This window comes from Eriocheir sinensis, chromosome 8 (assembly GCF_024679095.1).
Source record: "Eriocheir sinensis breed Jianghai 21 chromosome 8, ASM2467909v1, whole genome shotgun sequence".
In the NCBI taxonomy this organism is placed as follows: Eukaryota; Metazoa; Arthropoda; class Malacostraca; order Decapoda; family Varunidae; genus Eriocheir; species Eriocheir sinensis.
Genome location: NC_066516.1, coordinates 13,749,190 through 13,767,660, shown reverse-complemented (window position 1 = coordinate 13,767,660; position 18,471 = coordinate 13,749,190). Strand labels below are relative to the sequence as shown.

The 18,471-nt window shown below is 41.1% G+C and overlaps 1 protein-coding gene and 1 long non-coding RNA gene across 2 annotated transcripts in view; one reads left to right on the top strand and one right to left on the bottom strand.

Annotated features, from left to right (window-relative positions):
- LOC126995566 (chromatin target of PRMT1 protein-like) overlaps positions 1-4,319 on the top strand; it is a 16,376-nt gene extending 12,057 nt beyond the window's left edge. The window contains exons 4-6 of the mRNA XM_050855222.1: positions 190-442; positions 1,949-2,111; positions 2,395-4,319. Of these exons, the coding sequence (XP_050711179.1) occupies positions 190-442; positions 1,949-2,111; positions 2,395-2,587 (609 nt within the window). The 3' untranslated portion in view covers positions 2,588-4,319. The remainder of the gene's footprint in view (positions 1-189; positions 443-1,948; positions 2,112-2,394) is intronic.
- On the bottom strand, positions 449-18,471 carry LOC126995568 (uncharacterized). The gene is made up of 3 exons (XR_007750422.1): positions 18,333-18,471; positions 9,924-9,985; positions 449-1,470 (listed from the first exon to the last, which is right to left on the bottom strand). It is a non-coding gene; the product is annotated as an uncharacterized LOC126995568 (long non-coding RNA).

Here is an 18,471-nt window from a genome sequence, read left to right as displayed (position 1 = left end):
TAATAGGGAGCTAATATCAAACTAAAACCACATTTTTGTGTAAAATTACAGAACCATAAATAAGAACTGATTGAATCAAACTAATCTTTTGTATATAATCTCTATTTGGTTACTTGTGAGCATAAAGCTACTTTATCCTAAACAATTTTGTTATGAGGCATTTTCATCCACCTGGGATACACATTTCAGCAAAATGTGGAGCAGCGTCTGAATGGCCAAAGACCCATCTCTGTGAAGCAGCGCTTGGCCGTACAGGGACGCCTCAGTGTACCCAATGATGGCAGCATGGGCTCCATTGGCATGAGGGGGCGTGGATCCCTCCGTGGCTTGCGAGGATCCTCCACCTTCAGGGGAGCCACATTCCGGGGAGTCAGCTACAGAGGAGTCACTTACAGAGGAGCCCCAGCCTTCAGGGGAAGCAGAGGAGTTTTTGGATTAAGAGGTATATTAAGCAGTTTTACTACAAAAATTTCTACTTTCAAGTACGGTAAAACCTCTTAAGTTGTAATTACACATAAGTTGGCACATTAAAAATATGAAATAAATCTTAGCATGGCAGCATCCCATGGTGAAATACAGGAAAGTCATATAGGCTTGAGTTGGCAATGTGCTGTCTGTTGGAGACCCCATGGAGGTATAAAGGGTGGAGTCGACATGGCCTGCTAATCCCAGGGAGTGAGGTGAAGCCGCCAAACTGTCATTTTGCTCACCTGTCGGATACCTGGATGAGAACTCACGCCCACCACCTTAGTTTCTGCCTCTAGGCCATGTCTTTTTTTTTAAGTACCATACACCTAATATGCAGTAGATATATTTTGTACATACTAAATAGAAACAGAAATCAACTCCGAAATTTTGCAAGCTCCTTTACTTACATGTTGATCTACCACCAAACAGCACTAAGATATTCATAGTATTCCTACTTTTAACAGCTTTTAAAGCAGTGATTCTCTCTAAACTTTTCCGGAATAGGAATACCTCGCCTGTAAACAGGTTTCAGCAACAGCTTTGATTAGCAATACTAAGGTCTCATACCTGAACTAAAAATTGAGTCTGCTATGGTCATTTCACACCATGGAAACCCAGGTAGAGTGTGACCTGATGAGTCTAACCTGACACATGACAGGTATCTGCCATCTTTATGGCAAGAGAATGACAGTTTGTCTGCTTCACAATTCAGGTACTGTTGTTGACTCCACCCTTTATACCTCCTTGGGAGACCCTGTTCAGACACATCCACTTATTGGTGTCCTGTGTGCATTCCATGAGCTGTACAGGTAGTCCTCCAGTTATGACATATGCAACTTATTACCACTCGCACTCACAATCAGGCCAGTAATTTTACTAATACATGGTTAAGTAGTGAGTTGACATTTCAAATATCCTGCCACAGGCAGAGCAGCTGTTTGTTTACACAGGGCTCCCGCACCTCCCTCGTGGGCTGGTCAGTAGATGGGTACCCAGGGAAACCTGGGGAAGATAAACTGTGGTAACGTGGTTGTCACACAGGCCCTGTGTCCCAGGGCAGTGGCTTCTTACCCACCATAGGCTCAAGGGCCAATGTGACAGATGAGCACCATGGTCAAATGCATCTATAGCATATACCCCCAACTTGACCTTTATTAATTCAACAGTAGTAAAACAAAACTCACTTGAAGAGATAGAGGTGTTTGATATTAATGGGAGACCACCAGTTGAATGGATGAGTATTGGAGAGAGAGGGTTTGCTGGCAAGGGATTGAATTTGTGTAAAGTGAGTGCTAGAGCATGGAAAATTGGAGTCTTCTGTGCCCACTTCCTTGGGTGAAGATCTCTTGAAGAACAGGAAGATGGGTTGAAGACCCTCGTTAAATTTTTGGTGTTATGATCCTGTATATTATAATTATAGTGTATATTATGGTTTTGTCATTTTCCTGTATATAACCTTATGTAACTGATGTATTTGTAGGTAGAGGAGCAAGCAGTGTACGTGGCTTAGGCCTGCGAGGAGCCAGAGGAGCAAAGTTTCTGCGTGGCCGCGGAGCACGAGGTATCCAGGGAGGCCGTGGCATGATGAGAGGAAGCCTTCGTGGACGGAACTTTACTGGACTGCAAGGGAGAGGCGGTTTCAGGTAGTGTTTCCATAATGTTCTCCCTAGATTACAGGAAAGCCTTGCCAATACTTGTGCAGCCTCCATCCCCTTCAGTGTGACATGCAGCCTGAGCAAACTTTTCTCTGTTTGCTCTTGACATGACTAGTAACTAGATTTTCTGTTTGTCATGTTTAGAAATATAAAATGTTTTTGTGCCTTCAATGCCTCTCCTGCTAAGTTCACATTTATTGATATTTTATTATAATGAGGGTGCAGAGTCTCCTTGGAAAATTTGTATACTCAGTTCTTTTTCTTCTCTTAGGGGTAGAGGACGTGGTGGTCGCACAGGCAGAGGAGGAAGAGGCAGCCGAGGGGGGCGTGCAGCAGCTAATGGCAAGGCTCCTGAAAACTGCACTCGAGAAGAGTTGGACCAGCAACTGGACGAGTACATGAGCAAGACCAAGAATGCCCTCGACACAGAGCTGGACCAGTACATGAAGGATGCACCAGCCTAAGGGAGACGAGGCCTTTGTCATAGTAAATCTTGTAAGACTGTGATGGAACACAGCAGTTTTGTAACATATTGTGAATGACCTTTTGAGTTTTTCATATGAACTATTTACCTTCAGAGATTAAGTTCTCTAATTATTTTGTCACTAAAAATGATCATAGGGAAGCCACAACAGGCATAATATTATTAACAATGTCAGCATTGTTTCTGTGCAGATAAGCAGTAACCTTTAAGTTTTCTCTCTTCATGTAAATCAAATTTACTGTTAAAAATGGGAACCAATTATATCTGTAGAAGTGATTAATTTGTCCCACCCTGCCTTAGCAGGGAAGTTTTGATTATTAGCTTCTATAAAATACCTTTAATGTATGCACATTGCAGCATACTGGTAAAGTAGATGCATTCTAAAGTTCACATCAATAGGAATTTAATGACACAAGCAGTGTTGTAACGCTGATGATTCTTGAGTGCAGTGCTGTAAAAATTGACCAACCAAAGACGCAGATGTAATGTGGCATTACTTGCATGCAAATGCTGTTGGCTGCAACCTGTAAACCTTTTTCTATATTTTATAACTTGTTAAGGTAATGAGGTAGTCGTTGTGAGAAACCAGTATAAAACTGTGCTGAAAGTACTGTACAGTTTTGATTTGTGTCTAGTAGAATGTTGACAAAACCAGCATGCCTGAGCTACCTTTTCATACACTCCATTTTTCTCATAAGGTGCAATCTGTGGGTTTTCTAGGAAAATCTTTTCTCTGTCACACAAAGATGTGAAACTTGGGTTATGAAAATTTATTATGATTATTTCATTAAAACTCTCACAAGGTGAGGCCCAATATCAGTAATTCTGCTTTATTTTATTTTGAATGTTAATTTATCGGTGTAGGATAATCATAGACAAATATGATTAGAAATTATGCACTTTGGAAATGCAGAGGAATGTTTTACACTGTGAATGTAGTATATTATATATTTTTCTTTTTAGTGTGTGTGTGTGTGCGTGTGTGTAACATCTTTTGCAATCCTTGAAACATTTTGGTCTGTTATTGTTATTGAGATACTGAGATAAAATTAGAATGTAAATAGTGAATTGGCCATTATCAAAAAAAAATAGTCCATCATTTGTCACCCAGTGGGGTTCAGAAATGTGATTTATTTATATATCTGTAGAATGCCATTGGGTTGTATTTATTTAGGTCAAGATGTAAATGATCCATTGTCAGGATATGACATTTAATATATGAAAATTCCATTTTCTATTTGTAATTTTCATTTTTAAGTAAGTGGAAATTTGGGAATTTATTAAATTGTATGTACAAACAATGTTAAAAATGTAATTTATTAGAAGAAAGGTTTGATTCAGCATACCTTTTTCTAATATCACCGTAAGTTTTCTTATGTATGTGGATGATGCAGTCCTGGGGCCTGACTCATCAAATCATTTACGAGACCTCTCGTTGTTAAATTCTGGTAACTCCATCCAATGGCAAGGATCTTTTGCCACCTAAACACCTGAAGGGTTCGAAGTGGATGGGGTTACCAGAAGACTTGCCATTGAAAATAGTTTGATGACTCCAGTTCCCATTCTGTATGCTGTGTCTCAGGGGGGTGCAAAAGGTTAAAATGGAAATTTATATTTTTGCGTGTGAGTAATTGGAGTAAGTCAGTAATGTTTAAATGTGAAAGGAATCAGAAACAACCCAGTTTGCTGAGAATAAAATACTTTAATTTCAAGATATACATTTTAATAATTCATTTACTGAGTGCTGCTGGGTGGGGATATGTACTGTTTAGCCGGTATTTCACGGGGATGCTTTTGGTGCAGCATGCCCACTCCGTGAACAAAAGTTCACGGAGTGGACTCGTGCTCATGAACCAGAGGGGGTACTAGAACGGGTTGGCTGGAGCTATTCTCTGCTGCACAGGTAGCCCGCCGCGCGTCTAACTCTACCCAGATTGGCCGGCTGGTTCAACTGCTCCTCCCACCTCAATGACCCCTCTCTCTCTCTCTCTCTCTCTCTCTCTCTCTCTCTCTCTCTCTCTCTCTCTCTCTCTCTCTCTCTCTCTCTCTCTCTCTCTCTCTCTCCTCTCTCTCTCTCTCTCTCTCTCTCTCTCTCTCTCTCTCTCTCTCTCTCTCTCTCTCTCTCTCGCTCTCTCTCTCTCTCTCTCTCTCTCTCTCTCTCTCTCTCTCTCTCTCTCTCTCTCTCTCTCTCTCTCTCTCTCTCTCTCTCTCTCTCTCTCTCTCTCTCTCTCTCTCTCTCTCTCTCTCTCTCTCTCTCTCTCTCTCTCTCTCTCTCTCTCTCTCTCTCTCTCTCTCTCTCTCTCTCTCTCTCTCTCTCTCTCTCTCTCTCTCTCTCTCTCTCTCTCTCTCTCTCTCTCTCTCTCTCTCTCTCTCTCTCTCTCTCTCTCTCTCTCTCTCTCTCTCTCTCTCTCTCTCTCTCTCTCTCTCTCTCTCTCTCTCTCTCTCTCTCTCTCTCTCTCTCTCTCTCTCTCTCTCTCTCTCTAGAACTCTCTCTCTCTCTCTCTCTCTCTCTCTCTCTCTCTCTCTCTCTCTCTCTCTCTCTCTCTCTCTCTCTCTCTCTCTCTCTCTCTCTCTCTCTCTCTCTCTCTCTCATACTACTCCAAGGAGTAGTTATAGGTAGGAAGGGACCTTGCATGTATCGTATTTATTCCTAGTTAGGTTCTGATAAAGTCTCTTGCAATCCAATGTTGTCGCTCCACAATACTACTCGTGAGCACTTGTGATTCATTCACCTTATGCTTTCTCTGTCTTTAAAACTGTTAACTATTACATTTAAATCTCCAGCCGTATTGGTATTAACTGAGCAACTCTCAAATTCATCTCATTCATCTAGGTGAGGTGAGGGAGGAAGGGTGAGGTGTGAATTTAATGTAAATGCATTTTTTTTCTGCGGAGTAAGAATTACTATACTAAAACATAATATGACTGACAGAAATTAATCACCATTTATTTCTACTTGAAAGTAGGTATATGGTCCCTGAAAGTCAAGGTCAAGACCAAGATTGCCCTATGCCCATCAAATGTAGCATCCTCGTGTGATTAGTGCATGTCATGTTCGCACAGCAGCTGCGCGAAAGTCACTGCCCGAAGGTCTGGGTCCTGAGCAAAATCATTCCCATGAAATACCGGCTTTAGTGTGGGTGCTCAACAAACACCAAGGACTGAGTAATGAGGAAGGCCAAGACCATAATGCTGGGAAGAGATGCAGTGTTGTTGGAAGCTGAAGATGGTAGTTGTTAATTTATGCAGATGACTTTTTTTATGCTACGGTAACTTTTGTAAAGGATGAAGTCATTGTGGTAAGAGTAATATTATGGCATTGAAAAAGAAAAGAAACATATACTCTGATAATGACATCAGTAGTGAGGCTCCTATTGCAGCTATTTATAATGGCCACAAAGAAGATTAACCAGATCTTCATGAATGATTTTTTCCCATTCATGGAGCAGATGTTGGGTAAAAGTATCAATAGGATCACAAAACAATCCATGAAAATACTAACAACTTCTACGCGAGTCTTTTTAAACAGAAGAACTGGGGTGCTGATACATTTAAGAATATGGACTTGAGTATCTGGGAGCTAAGATCCAGCAGGACACACTTATTTCGGTCGAGCATGCTAATTTTTTTTGGCGGCAACATGCACAACGAACGACTCCTTTCCTCCAGTCTGAGATCTTATGTCCAGTTTTCTCCTTCAACCCAGCATAGTTTTTTTGTGACAAGGTGCAGTGACTCTGTAATCACTGAAAGGCCTCAAAATTTTGTGCTGCACTGGTGGGATGTCTGTTGTCTGGTGTCCTAGTAAAACGTGGGCTCTGCACCTTGATCTGGGTTCAATCCTCCACATATGAAATTTTACTTTCATCATTCCTGGCTTGATCAGTTTCTCACATTTTGAGAAGTAGCAAACTCATTGATTATAACTTCACATTTAGCATGATGTCCTAAAGCTTGTTATTGCTTTGAAGGTGAGGTTCTACAATGGATCCTCAAATGAGTGTGACAGGAATGTAGAGGTTTGTGATGTGCCACAGAGCACCGCTTTGATGCAGTGGTTGCTTAAAACACATGATATTTCTGGGAAGGGGTCAAAAGTTTAACTATTTGAGCTTCCTTGCTAATATGACAGATAATTCAGATAACAAGAAAAGATTAGATAAATTCATTGATGGTGAGTTTAGGTGGGGTTAGGTTCACAGGAGCTGCCTTACATAGGCCTAGCCTCTTGCAGACCCATACCGTTTTTACGATAGATGATACTAAGCCTGAACCAGGGTATTGTATCCTTCATCTCTCTTATCTTTTTAAATTTCTATTCCTGGTGAGGGCTGCGTGGCCAGCACTGAAAACGTCCACCATATCTTGCATGGGCCATTACTTACTCAGTTCGTGAAAGACTGTTGCAGCACAATATAATCATTTAGTGGCAGATTTCTCATGGCATTATTATATTGGTTTGGATGACTCCCACTCGCTCGACCGCTGCCTTGCACATGACATCAGCCCTATAGAAAATTGGGTACTTATGTTCTAATGTAAGGTGTAAGACAATAAATAGTATGACACATTAACTTGTGAAAACAACATCCAGCTGGGCTTGGGGACTTGAACGAATTTCAGGACAACCTTTATCTCTAAATGCCTTCTACCCGGCCCCCCCCCCCCCCCTTTTTTTTTTCTATCTGGCGTTCTATTGAGGTGTGAACACTCGGGCTGGTGCATGAGCTGAGCGCTGCTTCGTGTTGGATTTTCTCGTTAAATCGAGGGCCGGGAAGCCCCCCAGGTGAGATAAGCAGGTGATCTATTTATATAGTTGTCATTTAATCTTGAATCCCCCGCCTTGTGTGAGCGCCTGTGCGTCTCGCTACTCTCACTGGATAATTGTTGTACATCTGACATGCCATTTTGCATGTAAACATGAGGGACTCAAAACTATTAGAAGATGAATGTACTCCATGGAAAATTGTCAAGATATTTCCGCCTTCCGTCAGATTATTGGAGGGATTTTATTGTGTAAAAAAAAAACAGGATCAATGCTGTTGGGTAGTGAAACGAATGTCAAAATTTGATAAACATTCTGATTTGTATTCAATGTTTATATTTTTGCCTAGGTTTTCACGTTGCAATGTGTATCATGTGTGAGTGTTTAGAGCCTGGTAGGGCCTGCTGGCAGGGACCTCCCAGCGCGCCGCGGTTCGATCGCAGCGTCCGGGCGGCAGCAACATGGCGGCAGTTGTCAGTGAGGCGGGGGCGAGGGAGGCTGCGCCGGGCCGTGTGTGCTGCAGTGCTCGTAGTGCCTCCATGACGGTGCGCGCAGGGATATCCTAGCGAGGAGCCGCAGCCAGACACGCTGGAGACTTATAAGGACACAAAATGAGGTAGGTGTGCGGGGGTCGACAGGAGGCCGTATTAAATAACAGTACGGGCATTGAGATCCTTGACCACGGCGACTTATTTCTGGCTGCCTTTGTTGACGGGCCGCGGCGGGGCTGCCCCGCGGGGCCTGGCCAGCCGCCCCGCACCCGCTGCCCGCGCCCGCCGTGCCTGGCGGATTGCTTTATTTATTATTGTTTTTAAAGTGTCTGCAACGAAACCCTTACCAGCCCGCCCGGGGGAAGGCACCCCGGGCCCAGGCGGCGGGGCGGGGGGTGCCGCGGCCCCGGCCAGCCACGGGGGATGCCTGTGTGCCCTGACCCTGCTGGGCACACTGAGGGGGGGGCGGGGGGGGGGGCACAGGAGCAGCGGGGCGCGGGGTGGCTGCGGCACGGGGGGGCGGGAAGGGGGGAGGCAGGAGTGGGACTCGAGGTGTGGCCGCCGCCGGGAGCATGGAGGGCGTGTGCCGCCCCGGCCTGGCGGTGCCCTGCTCACTGTGACTGAACAGAAACAAGAAGATATATGGGGGGTAGGGGGGGTACCGGTGAGACCCGAGGTGCGGCTGGGAGCACGGAGAGGGGGGCGGGGTTCAAATGGACTCATTGGAGTGCCTGTGTCTGGAGGCACCAGGAGGAACTGTGCTCTTGCTGGCAGCACTGCCTCCAGTGTGACACAAGGTGTGGACTTGGCACTCAGGGGAAACTAAACACTAAATGGAGATAATTCAGGATTATGAATTATTGTATATTTTATGCATAAGATAAATACAATGACTTGTCTCACTGGCATGAGCGACTTGAGGAGAGGTTGTGCTGTAACAAGAGGGGATGTTATTATAGTCAGACACAAATATGAAGTCTGTTTGGGTAGGCCTCAGACCTCTCCCCAGTGCTGCTGCATCACCGCCAATACACTCTCTCTCTCTCTCTCTCTCTCTCTCTCTCTCTCTCTCTCTCTCTCTCTCTCTCTCTGATGTCAGTGGACAGCAGTCAAAGACACCATATCACTTCCTTTCTCTCCTCCACCCACAATGACAGCTACTCCGACTCACTCTTGTGTGTGCTCCACGGGCAATAGCAAAAGGTCATTTACATTGTGAACAAATATTTTTCTGATTAATCTCATAATCAAGGGTAGTTTGGCAGAGCTGGGGTGAGGAAACTCCCCATGTGGGCCCCACCCAAAAGGACTTTATAGCTGAATATGGCCAGTAATGAGAGTTGTACAGATGTTGTATGGATTACAAAACAAGAGGTGTAGAATCTGGAGTTGTGGAGTAAGAGTAAAGGCTGAAGACATACCGTATGCTATATCTATGAGTAACCTTGATGCTCATCTCTGTCACATCGACCCTTGTACCCTTTACTCCAGGACGCAGGGCCAGTGTGACATCTTGAACAATATTACCTGGACAGGGATTTCAGTGCCGGGTATTGATTCTGCTACAGGCTAGATGGGAAGCCACTCCCCTAACAGTTAACCAAAAAGGTACCCCACTTGAGTGAGTTTGGGAGGCTTTTTGTCAGGCAGGTCACTACACAGGTAGCTACCCAGTTATGCACCAGCCAGAAAGAAAGGATGAACAGCTGGGTTGGTTGTGTGCTGATTGCCTGGGGTAAAAGGGTAACAATTTGGTATTATTCCAGCAGTAAACTCGTCTCACTTTGAAGGATATCTTTGCGCTATATGAAGTAGTACTTTGTGTACATACAACACACTGCTGTACTACTTTGCTGTAACAAATCACTTTTTCGTGAGATATTAATATCTTACAATATGGATTGGAGGTGATTTCTATTTGTATTTTGGCTGAAGAGCACAGGTCAGGTATAGTTGGGTTAGATTTTGTTAAGATAGGTCAGGTTTGATTAGGTTAGATATAGGTTAGTTAGAATCAAATGTTAAAAATCAATACCTATACGCTAAAATAAATACTTTACACTTTGCGCAGTGTTGTTGGTTGTCACTGGTGGTCAGCAGCTCAGTGGGCGTACCGGTACTTCTGGAATTTTACCCAAAGTTGAATGAAGTGGTTTGGACATGTTATGAAGATGCAGAATGGTAATTTTGAGAAGTGTGAAAAAGTCAAATAGCAGGGCAGGAAGTTGTAAGGTGGATTGATAGAATTGAGGAATTCATGAAGGCAGGAGGTGGGAGTCTGGGGGATGTGAATGCTGCACAAAGGAACTGTATGAACATAGATAAGTGGAATCTTCTATAATCAACCTCTCATGGGAAATTCCCAGAGGGAACAGGGCATTAGTGTTTTAGATAAGTCGATTCCCAGAGGGAACAGGGCATCAGTATTTTAGATAGATAGACAAGAAATGACAAATTTGTGACTTGTGATGAGTTCACTTTCTGACAATCAGTATAAGACATGTTAGCTGGGTATGATGTTTTGTGACGTTTCAAGATGTGATCAGCTACAAGAGGGGGAAACATTCTGCCTCATGATAAAGGCTTAGTTTAACAGTGGCTTCAGCATGCACTCAAACTGGCCTGTTTGAACGTATTTGCATAGTTGGACTGTTAGACAAAATTGTGTATGTATGAGCCCTCGGTCATCACCTGCAATAGCTTTTTTCCACAGACTTGATTGTCGTGAAAATCAGTTTTGTTCTGGGCACTGTGTTGCAGGAACTTCATGTTTTGCAGAAAGACTTCCTCAGTAAATACTTTGTTGCAGGACCTTCTCATGTTGTGCAACGTGATTTTTTAATGTATACTTAATTTGTATAGTTTCTAGCAGTGTTGCAATGGCTTCTAGGCTGTAGATTGGAACTATAGTTCATTCTTTTAACCTGGATCTAGTTCATAGCCAAGTAAGTAAGGATTTTGCTGATAGGCTTATGGCTGGCAAGGTATCTGACATCTCCATCACCCAACACACAGGTCTAGGTTTAGAAAATATTAATATTTCTTTACTTAGCTCAACTGTTTCACATGAGGTAAATTTTGCTGACATCATTAGATTTTCAAAACTCAATAGGGTAAAAACTAAAAACCAAAGTAATTGCGGTGAGTATGTCAGAGAATAACCTTTAATGTTTATACGACTTTTTACAGATCAGTCTTTACATCAATTATGGAATCAACTTTTAGAATAAAACTTATGTTCTTGTACATAATGTCCTGAACATGATGATAATTCCAGATTTTAGTTATATATACAATGCAATATAAGAGACAAGGACTAGTTTGTAAAAAGTGGTTTAAACATTAAAAGTTACTTTGAATTATCTTCACCATAATAATAGTGGCCCTGCATCCAATGCAGGAATTTGATCAGAGATCATGTTGCATCGGGCAAACAAAAAAACATATTGGAAAAAATATTTTGTTGGAGAATTTCAGAAAAATACACTCGATTAGATTTTCTGGACAAAATATTGGGTCCGACAATTGTTGGACATATGCTCAATCAAGTCTGAGGACTGAAATAAAATTCAGGAAAAAAAATGGGGTTCAGCAAAGTCTGGCAGTTACCTGACATGTGCCTGGCCAAGTCCAGTTATTGAAACAGAAGTCTGACCATACAACAGTTTCCTTCCTCCAGCAAATGTCTGCAACATTTGCCAGGTGGCCGTGTGTTGTAGTGGTGGTGGCGGTGATGGTCATGTCGCCTCCACAACGAGTTCACTAATTCACTAAGCTTTGTATTCCTGGCCAGAGTTGTCAAACTTCTTTAATTTTCTTGCTATTTGTGTATTAGTAATTCACTTTCTCTCTAAGTTTGTCTTTGTCTTCAACAAAATGTCCACAGTAGGTTCAGTAAGCTGCCTTTTCTTGTGACACATTCATTTTTGTCTCTTTACAATTATCAGCTGAGCAGCAACTTGTAGTTATGACCATTTTAATTATCCATTTCAAATTTTTATTACCTGAGTTTTGATATAAAGAAACATTTATTAGTAAATAACTTCCATGGTATGATATGCTTAAGGGTTAAGCATTAGAAATCAAAAAAGAAAATTGCAGACACTTTGTAACCCCCACCAGGGGTGCATCCTTTGTTGACGTGTAATGCAAGTCATCAAATAATTTGCTTTAAATAATCTCTTGGATATGATGCTAAGCTAACTATGCTGGACAAAGTGTGGTAAAAGTCTGGGGCATGTACTGAATTTTAGCTGTTCCCAGATTGGGTATTATAGATGATTCGGATTCGGATTGTAGTGATTTCCGATTCACAGACTGTTGTGGTTCCTGGTCAGGTGCTCCCCTCAAAAATGCCACATTGGACATGAAACATCACGGACAATCATGTATTGGATGTTATCAAATTTTCAAAATCGTTTTATAGTTTTACAGTCACTACTTTATCTGATGATGTCAACAAAATTTGCATACCTTGTGTAACAGATGAGCTAAGTAAAGAAATATGTATTTTCAAAACCTACATGATTGTGTTGGGCGACAGAGACGACAGACACCTTGCCCAATCAGCAGCGTCCTTACTTACTCTGTTGTGGATCCAGCCACTGTTGGGAGGGATCCCGCTAATGTGAATGGATAATATAAAATAACTATCATACCCGTCTCACTTCTGCAGTACTATCCAATGTTTACGTCTTGGGACGAAAGAAAGTGTAGGTAGAGAAGTTTAAAGTTTCTGGGAATATAGATAAATTTTTGCCTAGGAACATGGTAGGTTAATTAATGAAGAGAACAGCTAGATGGGAAGCCAGGCCATAGGGTCAGTCAAGAAAGTCATGAGAGGGAAGCGTTTGCATGGAGGTAAAGGGGGGATTGTGGAATGATAGTATAACTGCCAACCTTGGTGTATGCTTCTTATACATGGGCATGAGATGAGTCAGGAAAATTGTATGCCATCAAGAAGACCCCCAAAAGAAGAGCATATACACTGAGATGATGAGATAGCAACTGTGCTTAACCCGGTAGCTGCGGGGATCATGTTTCTTAAAGGTTCCTCTAAGTGAGAAAAATGAGAAAAAATCATCACTCACGCAAACCATTTCATATGTATCAACGTATTTATGATCAGTTTATTTTTTTGGGTCTTTATCATGGCACAAATTTGGCCTGTTGCTGGTACATGGTAAAGCCACAAATTTGGCCCGTCACTGCTAACGGGTTAATGAAATCTAGCTGCTCCAGAGGATAGAAAACATGACAAAGAGGACAGCTCCACGATAAACACACGAAGCAGCCCTGAGGGAGAAGTTTGGTCACCGTCCATGAAGGGAAGCATCATAAAATTAAGATAGTGGTAACCATTACTTACTGAAAGACAAAGGAAGTGCGTCAATAACAAAGTAAAAGTAAAGCTGGGGGCATATACTTTAGTCCTGGGATTTGAAGCCAGACCTGAGCATTCATAGCTAGGCCCATTGATAACAAGATAAGGGAGGAAATGAAAGCCAGATGGAACAAATGAATTAAACAAGAGTAAGGGAGGAAAAGAAGGCCAGATGGAACAAATGGATCAAGTAAATGGAGACTGAATGAAAGATCTAATATCACACTCGATTCTTAACCCCTTGGATGCGGATTTCCTACAAGAAGACATCACCAAGCTACAGGAGTGGAACAAAAAGTGGCTGCTATGATTCACTGAAAAAAAATGTAGTCATGCACTATGGAAGGAGAAATCCAGCATACCAATACCACGTGGGAAACACTCCACTATCCACCACAGAGGCAGAGAAAGACCTGGGAGTATATGTTACCAGGCTACCAGTGAAGGCCAAATCCGTGCCAATCGCAGTGGAGGGATTAAGGAGAGCAACAAGAAAAGTGAAGGAAGTTAGGAAATATGATGCAAAAGAGTGTAAGAAAAATATCCAACGTCAAGACTTACAGAGGATGTAGGAAGACAATAGGAGGACAAAAGAACATTATGATAACAAAGGATCTTCAGTCATTTGAATGCAGAGATGACAGAAAATGCTTCAGTGGAGAAAGCAGGAAAAGTGACGTATACGAGGTGGATAAAAGAGGACCCGAGGGACGTTTTTTATTTATTTTGAGGCTCATGAGTATAGCCAAGAAAGGATGACATCAAGCTGTGTGTTGCCGAGGCCGTATGTAGAAAATGAAGAGGGAATGATTGGAGGATGCTTTTTAACATAGAGAAAATTATAAAACAAAAATAGTGTTTATGATTTTTGGAGAAGAGAAAGGAAATGGAAGAAAGGAAAGAAAAAGATTTACTTGTAAGGAAAAGAAAGACAGGAAAGAAAAGAAGACAGACCATGAGAGGAGTGAGTGTATCAGGAAGGAGCCAAAAAAGAAGGGAATAGGAATGAAGACAAAAAGAAAACTCAACGTGTAAAAAAGAGCAAGGAAGAAAAGAAAACAAAAGCAGACCACAACAAGAGTGAAAACATTAGGGCATTAGGGAGTTATGATTTTTGGAGACAGAAAGAAAGGAAACAAAAAAGACAGTGTAAAAGAAAGAAAAAAAAAACATAACAAACCACAACAGGAGTGAGTGCATGAGGGAGGTGCCAGAGGAGAAAGGAGAGGAAGGAAGACAAAAAAAAACAAAAAAAAAACAGCTCTTAAGAAAAAGCAAGGAAGAAAAATAAAGAAAGCAGACCACAACCAGAGTGAATGCATTAGTGAGGTGTTGTTCCAGAGCCATAACCTCTTGCAACACACCAGACCAGACCAGACCAGACCAGGAAGGAGAGCGTGGATGTGAGAGCAAAGGGCATGGAGTGCTAAGGGTTGGGATGGGTTGAAAATACTACTTGCATATATGAAGGAGGTTTAGGAATGAGTTAAGAGTGAAGGATATAGTGAACATGAAGAGTATGAGAAAGAGAAACAAAATATGAATGTAATGATGAGTGTTAGAGGTTGACTGCTATATAATGAAGGAGGTTTAGGAATGAGTTAAGAGTGAAGGATATAGTGAACGTGAAGAGTATGAGAAAGAGAAACAAAATATGAATGTAATGATGAGTGTTAGAGGTTGAGAGACTGCTATACATGAAGGAGGTTTAGGAATGAGATGAGAGGGTAGAATAGTGAATTAGTGAAGAGAGGGTATGAGAAATAGAAGCAAAATATTATGAGAAGAGAGTGAAAAACAGTGAGTGTGAAGAGTGTATGACAAAGAAAAGCAATACATGAAGGTGATTTTGAGAATGTGTTTGGAGAAAATGATGAGTTTGTGAAGAGAGTGTTAGGACCAATAGAGGCAATACATGAAGGTGATTTGAGAATGAGGTGAAAGTGCAGAATAGTGAGTTAATAAAGAGTGTTAGGACAAATAGAGGCAATACATGAAGGTGATTTGAGAATGAGGTGAAAGTGCAGAATAGTGAGTTAATAAAGAGTGTTACGACAAATAGAGGCAATACATGAAGGTGATTTGAGAATGAGGTGAAAGTGCAGAATAGTAAGTTAATAAAGAGTGTTAGGACAAATAGAGCAATACATGAAGGTGATTTGAGAATGAGATGAAAGTGCAGAATAGTGAGTTAATAAAGAGTGTTAGGACAAATAGAGCAATACATGAAGGTGATTTGAGAGTGAGGTGAAAGTGAAGAGCATGTTATGACAAATAGGAACAAAACCTGAAAGTGATTTGAGGAGGAGGTGAAAGTGCAGAATGGTGAGTTAGTGAAGAGAGTGAATGACAGATAGAGATAATACATGAAAGTGATTTTGAGAATGTGGCAAGTGTCTAATGGTGAGCTTGTGATGAGTGTTGTTTGACTAGTAGAAACAAGACATGAAAGTGATTAGAGAATGTGGCGAGAGAGAAGAAAGATGGAGAGTGTTATGACAGTTAGAAGTAATACATGAAGGTGATTTAGGATAATGAAAGTGTAGAATAGCTAGTTTGTGAAGATGGGGTATATCATAGAAATAATATATGAGGATGATTTAGGAATACGGAAAGTGAAGAAGAGTGCATTTGCGGAGGGAGTGTTATGGCAAATAGAAACAATACCGACATTTTGATTATTTAGGAACGTGATGAGAATGGTGAGGCTGTGATGTGTGTGTGTGTCAAATAGAAGGGTTTAGGGTGGCTCTAGTCCGTTCATCCAAAGCCTACACAATAATAATACACATGGATGCTATATTGATTGATTCAGTCTGTCTTTCTGTCTCCTTCTCTTCCTCCTCCCCAAAACTGCCTATGCTTCACGACAGGTTTTATTTCTGTTCTCCGTAGTTCATCTGTGTCACGTAAAGCCTAATTAATTTCTTCATGGGAGAGTGGGACAACATGGTGATCACAGATAATGTTGTCTTAGAAATCATAAAGCAAGTTCAAGTATAAGCCTAAGACAAGGTTGTGAATGTTTTTTTATTTTTTTTATTTAGTGGTGATTTTTTATTGAACCATTGACCCACTCTAATATAAACAATGACATGTGACAGGGAAACTTCTCCTTAAGTATACAATGATGTTATGAATTTTTTTATGATGGAAAAGTAAGAAAGGTGAGTTGTAGTGTAGCTTTTATGCCATATTGTAGGCGCCACTTAAGTTTTTGACCATGCAGAAGGGAGGTGAGCACTGTAACTTTTTATACCAAGTTGTAGGCACCACTTAAGTTTTTGACCATGCAGAAGGGAGGTGAGCACTGTAACTTTTTATACCAAGTTGTAGGCACCACTTAAGTTTTTGACCACGCAGAAGGGAGGTGAGCACTGTAACTTTTTATACCAAGTTGTAGGCACCACTTAAGTTTTTGACCACGCAGAAGGGAGGTGAGCACTAACTTTTTATACCAAGTTGTAGGCACCACTAAAGTTTTTGACTATGCAGAAATGAGGTGGGCACTGCAGCTCTTTATACCAAGTTGTAGGCACCACTAAAGTTTTTGACCATGCAGAAGGGAGGTGAGCACTGTAACTTTTTATGCCAAGTTGTATGTGGCTCTTAACAACAGCTCTTGTCACACACTACTACAGAGCTATTGTCCACCATTGCCTACAACTTGGTGTGGAATGCTATTTAACTCCCCTTCACTTTTTTTTTTTTTTTTTTTTTTTTTTTTTTTTCAGTAAAGGAAGCAGCTTAAAGGGGAAGAACACTTTGCATAATATCAACATTGTAAATAGTAATAATAATAATAATAATAATAATAATAATTGCATCATTGTATTCAGGTAAATTTCCTGTCACATGTTATTGTTTATATTAGAGATGGTCTACAGTTCCATGGAAAATCTTTAGGCCATAATTATACCTTTGCAGAAAAAATGTCTCTTTCCTCTGATCCTTTATTTTTCCTCCTTTTGTCTTCTCTTAATTTTCCTTTTTGTATTGTTTGATCATTATGGCTCATGTCCTATGGAGTTTTTTTATTTTTTTTTTTTTTTTTTTTTTTCATTGCTTTATACTTTAAACTTATTACCACTTCAAAGTCATTTTCAAGTAATCGTCTGTTTGCCCAACTCATGCCTACCCTTTCTTATACTATGTTTGGCAAATATATCTTATGTCCCCTTATTCAGTATATCCTTGACCAATGACCGGATTTATAATTTGTTATCTATGTTCTTGATTTTTTCTGGGGGGGGGGTCAGAGATTACTGCTTTAGTCAAACTACTTCAAATAGTCCATTTGGATGTTCGATTCTGCGGGTCCTTTCCTCCCCTCTGCTCTGCCACACAGTCCCAACCCCTACTATCCCTTCCTCTCATATGTTACCTACATGTAACATATGAGAGAGAAAAATAGGTGTTGGGACTGTGTGGCAGAGCAGAGGAGAGGAAAGGACCCGCAGAATCAAACGCCCAAACAGACTATTTGAAATGGTTTGACTATAGTTGTTAATGTATGAGTTTCTCTTTGTAGCTTTGGATATATTTTTTGTGTGATTTCTTTAAATTCAATGCTATTATTTAGTTGTTCCTTTTTTTCGTGCATTTTTTTGTTTCAGAAGCTGTGAATAATTATTTTATTTCATCTTAGGTGTTCTTCATTTGATTTATTATGTATTTTTCCACTTCTGTCTCCTTTTTTCCTTCATCAAATTACTTCCCTGTTCAGTTGTCATTACTTGTTTACATTTGGTAAGCTGGAATAATTGTGTTGATCAAATTTTGTTGAACTCATTTGTATTACTTTTTTTCTCATTTCATCTCATCAATTTCTATTATTATTTTTCTTCAAGCCACCCATTATTTATTCCTTGGGTATTTTTTTCTCACTTCCTGTAAACTTTATATCTAATTTTTAAAATTTTCCTGCCATCTTTGCCTCCAGCTTTTTTATTTTTCAGGTATTCCTTTTCACTTCTTTTTGTGCATCCTTTTAATAGCCTAGCTCTCCACCAGTTCAGTAAACTCATATTTCCTGGACTGGCCTCATGTGGCGTGGTCTATCGTGAGTGAAAGCAGCATTACTCACTTACTGTTATCCGGCGTGGTCCGTGTGCCTGGCCTTTCCGCGCCTCATAACCGGTTGGCCTTGACTTCACGAACCACACAAATCACGGCTGGAGTACAATCGGTACTCCTCAGACGTGTTCCTGTATCCCACGTTCTCG